At 11.6% G+C, this 5,617-nt stretch overlaps 1 protein-coding gene across 1 annotated transcript, besides 29 other annotated features; it reads left to right on the forward strand. All coding sequences in view use genetic code 6, as the record gives it.

Moving 5' to 3' along the window:
* Positions 1 to 3: part of a microsatellite that runs on past the window's edge.
* Positions 1 to 5: part of a microsatellite that runs on past the window's edge.
* A 98-nt stretch (positions 6 to 103) lies between these two features.
* Positions 104 to 253: a microsatellite.
* A 70-nt stretch (positions 254 to 323) lies between these two features.
* Positions 324 to 361: a microsatellite.
* Positions 325 to 361: a microsatellite.
* A 185-nt stretch (positions 362 to 546) lies between these two features.
* Positions 547 to 612: a microsatellite.
* A 303-nt stretch (positions 613 to 915) lies between these two features.
* Positions 916 to 950: a microsatellite.
* Positions 916 to 954: a microsatellite.
* Positions 955 to 1,830: 876 nt separating this feature from the next.
* Positions 1,831 to 1,871: a microsatellite.
* Positions 1,872 to 2,050: 179 nt separating this feature from the next.
* Positions 2,051 to 2,081: a microsatellite.
* Positions 2,082 to 2,194: 113 nt separating this feature from the next.
* Positions 2,195 to 2,233: a microsatellite.
* Positions 2,204 to 2,263: a microsatellite.
* A 49-nt stretch (positions 2,264 to 2,312) lies between these two features.
* Positions 2,313 to 2,367: a microsatellite.
* Positions 2,368 to 2,396: 29 nt separating this feature from the next.
* Positions 2,397 to 2,427: a microsatellite.
* Positions 2,428 to 2,494: 67 nt separating this feature from the next.
* Positions 2,495 to 2,538: a microsatellite.
* Positions 2,497 to 2,540: a microsatellite.
* A 334-nt stretch (positions 2,541 to 2,874) lies between these two features.
* Positions 2,875 to 2,926: a microsatellite.
* Positions 2,880 to 2,917: a microsatellite.
* Positions 2,927 to 2,957: 31 nt separating the features above from the next.
* IMG5_104270 (protein kinase domain protein) lies at positions 2,958 to 3,770 on the forward strand (the record flags this gene model as incomplete). Its single annotated transcript, XM_004035125.1, has 3 exons — positions 2,958 to 3,225; positions 3,313 to 3,638; positions 3,747 to 3,770. 3 exons carry the CDS (start codon positions 2,958 to 2,960, stop codon positions 3,768 to 3,770), a joined length of 618 nt encoding a protein of 205 aa, XP_004035173.1.
* A 23-nt stretch (positions 3,771 to 3,793) lies between these two features.
* Positions 3,794 to 3,830: a microsatellite.
* Positions 3,795 to 3,829: a microsatellite.
* Positions 3,831 to 3,855: 25 nt separating the features above from the next.
* Positions 3,856 to 3,909: a microsatellite.
* Positions 3,910 to 4,019: 110 nt separating this feature from the next.
* Positions 4,020 to 4,051: a microsatellite.
* Positions 4,052 to 4,068: 17 nt separating this feature from the next.
* Positions 4,069 to 4,126: a microsatellite.
* A 734-nt stretch (positions 4,127 to 4,860) lies between these two features.
* Positions 4,861 to 4,934: a microsatellite.
* A 137-nt stretch (positions 4,935 to 5,071) lies between these two features.
* Positions 5,072 to 5,138: a microsatellite.
* Positions 5,122 to 5,162: a microsatellite.
* Positions 5,163 to 5,443: 281 nt separating this feature from the next.
* Positions 5,444 to 5,484: a microsatellite.
* Positions 5,485 to 5,582: 98 nt separating this feature from the next.
* Positions 5,583 to 5,617: part of a microsatellite that runs on past the window's edge.
* Positions 5,610 to 5,617: part of a microsatellite that runs on past the window's edge.

A 5,617-nucleotide genomic window follows, 5' to 3' on the forward strand; every position in this document is an offset into this window, starting at 1 on the left:
AATAAGTCATGATAAAATAAAATAAATTAATGTTTAATATAAAAAAATATTGTATTAATAAATAACCTTAATTAAGAATATAAAAATATATTTTATAATAAAAATATATATATATGATTGTAACTATATATCTATATATAAATTAAAAAATATATATAATTATATGTATAAATATAAACAAATATATATATTTATATATATATATATATATATATATATATATATTTATATATATATATATATATATATATATTAATTTTTTTTTTATATATATAAACATAACCTTTTTTAATTAATTATTTTGTTTTTATTATTACATATACATATATATTTTTTTTATATTATATATCTTTTATTTATAAATAATATTATTAAAATTTTTTATCTTTTATTTATTTTATATTATATAAATTTATTTTGTATTTCTATTATACATTTTTTTATTTTATAATTTTATCATTTTTTTTTTATTGTATAATACAATCTAATTCTCAAAATATTTTTTTTTGTTATTTTATATAACAATTATTCTTCTTTATTTTAATTTAAATTTTTTAAATTATATTATAAATATTTATTAATAATATATAAATAATTTTTTAATATTGTATTTATTCTATTTATATATTATACAGGCTTGAATAAGTTTTAAATTTTTAATATTCTTTTTTTTTATTAAATTATTCTGTTTTTTTTTTATTACTAGTTTTATCAATATATATTATTTAATATAATTATATGATATTTGGTCTATATACAATTCCTTTTTAATCTATTCATATTTTTTTAATTATATATGAATTTTTTGGAAAAATAGTTTATTTTTATAACTTATTTATATATTATTTAAGATTTTTTTTTATATTTTTTATATTCAAAAATAGTCACTTGGATTTATTTTTAAATTAAAATGTGTTTTTATATTTTTTTATTTTTTATTTTTTTATTTTATATGAAATATAATTTCGAATATATTAATTATTTTATTTCAGGATTATATCATAATTTAATATTTTATTTTAATAAAATATTATATTTTTTAATGTTTAGACTATATTGTATCGTTGTAACTTATAATAATTTTAAATATATTCTTTAAATAATAATTTGAAATTAGCATAGAGAAATTAATTATTATATTTTTTATAATGATACATAAATTATACTTTTTTTTACTTTTTTATAACAAAAATAAATTCGATATTTTTTAGTTTTTTATGTATTTTTTTTTTTTTTTTCCCAAAACATATAATTATATATATTAAATAAAACAAAAAAAATTATAGTTTTTTTTTTAAAAAATATTCATAATAAAAAAAGTACATATTTTTATTGTTTATATAGACATAAATTTATAAATTTCTTATTCAGAAGTTTAGTTTAGTTATTGTTTTTATTTATATATAATTTATTATTTTATGAATTTATTAAAAATATTTCTTCTTATAAATTAAAATTGATATCAAAGTATCATTAAATTAATCTCAATAATATCGAATATATTTATGAAATAATATAATTTCTTAAAAAACAATTCGTTTTTTTTAATAAAAAAAATATAAACTAAATAATTAGTTTCCATTAATTATTTATTGAATAAAAGCCAAAATTAAAATAAAAAATGAATTAAAAATCATATCATTAATAAACAAATTATAAAGATAAAAATTATTTGATAACAAAATAAGAAAAATAAATTTTAATATATTTATTACTAAAATAAAAATTATAGATATATATAAAATAGTATTAATATTAAATAAAATAATCAATAATCAATATGATTTGCTGTATATTCTTAAAAGAAATAACATAATGCAATATATGAATATTTAAAAAAATAATTAATAATTTTAAAAAATAAATAATAAAATTATATAAAGATCAATTATTAAACAATTTTATCAAATTTTAAATAAAAAGATACCTTTTAGATATCCATTTAAATTATAAAAAAATAAATATTATAGTTAACAAAAATAGGTCTTTATTAATGTTTATATTTTTTACAAGAATAAGATTAGATAAAATCTAATAAAAATAAATTTATTATATTAAAAATAAATATATTAAAAAATAAAAAAAGTCATATAGAAAAATAATATTATATAATTAAGAATTTTTTTATATATTTATAAATGTAAATAAAAAAAAAATTAATATATAAGAAATTTTAAAAATTTGAAAAATTTAAATATAATAAATATATATATATATTATAATTTTATATATAAATGTAATAATTTATATAAATCATATATAAATTAAGTTATAATTAAAAAAAAATATCATTAATAAAGGTAAAAAAGTAAAAATGTAAAAATTTAATAATATAAAAATTTATTAAATAATAAGATTAATAAATATGTAAAGTTATGAAAATATTAATAAATATTTTATATTTAAATAAATTATATTTAAAAAATTGTTATTTATTTTTGAAAATAATATTTCAAAATTAATTAATAAATAAAAAAATAAATTTTAAAAAAACATAAAAAATATAAATATTTATATAAAAAAATATATATATATATATATATATTTATTATTTAGAAAATATTAGATACAATTTAAATTTTTTATTTACTTTATAAATTAAAAATTTTTATTTTAAAAAATACTATCTTTATTTATTTAATTGTATTTTTCTAATTAAAAAAATTATATAAAAATGAATTTCAATTTTTTTTATTTATTCAAAAGTAACAAGATTAATAAATATTTATTTTTATTAAAAAAAAAAAATGTTTATTAAAAAAACTAAAATAATATTTAGTTTTTTGAATATAATAAGAGAAATTTCAAAATGCTAAAATAAAAATATTTTAAATTTATATGTAAATATTTAATAAAATAAAAAAAAATTAAAAAAAATAATATATATATAAATATATATATTTATATATATATATATTTAAATATACAAAAATATTGCTTAAAGTTTACAACTAGTAATGAAAGAAAACTATCTGTTTAATAATTAATGGCTTGTTAAAAAAAAAGTTTCCTAAGGCAGTTTTGGTATAGTATATATCGGTATGGATAAAAACACTAAAGAATTCGTAGCGATCAAACTTGAAAAAGAGTATAATCAAGAGGTACGTAGTTTAGAAAGGGAAGTTTTAATTTTATAATAGCTCGAAGGTGTTCCCAATGTACCTAGATTATATTGGAGCGGTTAAGAAAATAATTATAATATAATGGTATTGAATTTATTAGGACGTGATTTATCATATTATATGAAAAATTTTAAAAAAATTTCGTTAAAAAATGTTCTTATGTAAATTGATTAATTATTAACAATTTTAGAAAATATTCACAATAGATTTATTATTCATAGAGATTTAAAACCTGAAAATATATTAATGGGAAGAGATAAAGAAACTCACATGGTCTATTTAATAGACTATGGGATTTCTAAAATATATAGAGATGAAAGCGGAAGACATATTAGTTTTAAAGAAGGAAAACCATTTGTTGGAACTACTAGATATGCTTCTATAGCAGCTCATTTAGGCCATGAATTAGGAAGAAAAGATGATTTAGAAAGTATGGCATATGTAATGATTTTTTTATTAAAAGGAAATTTACCTTGGTAGAATTTACAGAATGTTAATGATAAGGATAAAACTTAGGTACTATATTTTATATAAATTATATATAAATTTAAATAAAATTTTCAGTATAAATTCTTATATATATATTTAAACAATTAGAATATATACAATATTATATATTAATAGTAATTTAAAAAAAAATATTATTGATATTAAATTTAAATTATACATAAAAAAATTTAAAATAATTAAAATTTAAATTATTAAAAAATATAATAGTTAATAATAAAATGAAATATAAATAATATATATATATATATATATAAATATATATATATATTTATATATACATTAACCATTATATATATTATTAAAATTGTAATATTTTATTTATTTTTAATTAATTAAATTTAATTATTTAATAGTAAATTAATAATTTAGAATATATTTTTTTAATAAATTATATATTATATATTATATATTAAATATTAATTAATTTTTTTTTATGAAAATTAATTATAAATATATTACATTTTATATATATATAAAATTATTATTAAATATATTTATTTATTTTTTTTAAAAAAAAATTAAGCTTGTTGGTGATATTAAATAGAAAACTAAAACCACTGAATTATGTAAAGATTTACCTATAGAATTTGTGAAATATCTAGATTATGTGAAAAAACTCAGTTTTAAATAATAACCTGATTACTAATATTTAAAAAATATGTTTTATAAACTTGGTTAATCATTGAAAATTCGCTATTTTGAGAACGATTGGGATTGGACTGAAAAAAATAAACTTAAAGGTGGCGAACAATAATAATAAGTAGTATAAAGGAACGATTATAAAAGACTTACTCATAATACAGGTTATTAGCCTTTTTAAAGAAATAATAATAAAAAACTAACAGTCTAACATGGTATTATTAGAAATGATAATAAGAAATATACAATTAATAAATCTCCAGAATAATAAGACTATTAATTAAAATTACCTGGATAGGAAGGAAGTTAAGATAGAAATAATTCTTTAACTCCTTCTTTAAGATCAGCATTTAGAAAAACAACAGGAGGAACATTCAATGGTTCAATATAGATAAAGTATTAGTAAAGTTAAATATGTAAATAAATAAATTCAAAATAAGAATTTGATGATGAAGATGAAGATAATATAAATAAAAAATAAGGGTAATAAAATTTTCAAGATATTGATGAATATGAAGAAATTGAATAAGCTCTATCAAAGAAATTACAAACACTTAATTAACAATAAGTTAAAGCGTAAATAAAAAAAATATATATATACATATATATATAAATATATATATAAATATATATATATATATATATATATATTTATATATATATTATCTTTTTATAATTTTTTTTATTATTTTTAGTATTTTTAAATCGAATAATCATATTTGAAGTGAAAATTTTTCTTTTAATATTGACTAATTTGTGTAAATTATTAATAATATTTTTGTAAAATTTAAATTATAATATATATAATTATATTAATTTTTTTTATATAATATATATTTTTAATTTTATAATAATAATATTTATATTAATTATAATATAGTTTATAATAATATTTCTAAATAAAATTTAAAAATAAAAAATTTAAATAACCAAAGATACTTGTCTCGTCTTAATTTAGATAATCTTTATATAAAATCTAGTCATTTTAAAAAAATTAAATAATTTAAATTTATATATAGTAATAATTGAAAAAAATATATATAATATTTGATAATTTAAATAAAAAAATTATATTATTTTTAAAATATGTAAAAAAATTACAATTTTTTATATTTTATAAAATATTATAATAAATTTATATTTTATTAAAAATAACATTGTAAATTAAAAGTTAATAATGATACAAAGATAATAATAATATATAAAAATAATATAAAATTTATTCCAAGTAGATATATTTTCAAAAAAATTAAAAAATTTTAAATGATTAATAAAATATTATCTATTAAATATAAAGTAATAAAAAAATTTTAATAATAATATATATATAACATTCAAAATAAAAT

This window comes from Ichthyophthirius multifiliis (assembly GCF_000220395.1).
Source record: "Ichthyophthirius multifiliis unplaced genomic scaffold scaff_1120509250866, whole genome shotgun sequence".
Taxonomy (NCBI): Eukaryota; Ciliophora; class Oligohymenophorea; order Hymenostomatida; genus Ichthyophthirius; species Ichthyophthirius multifiliis.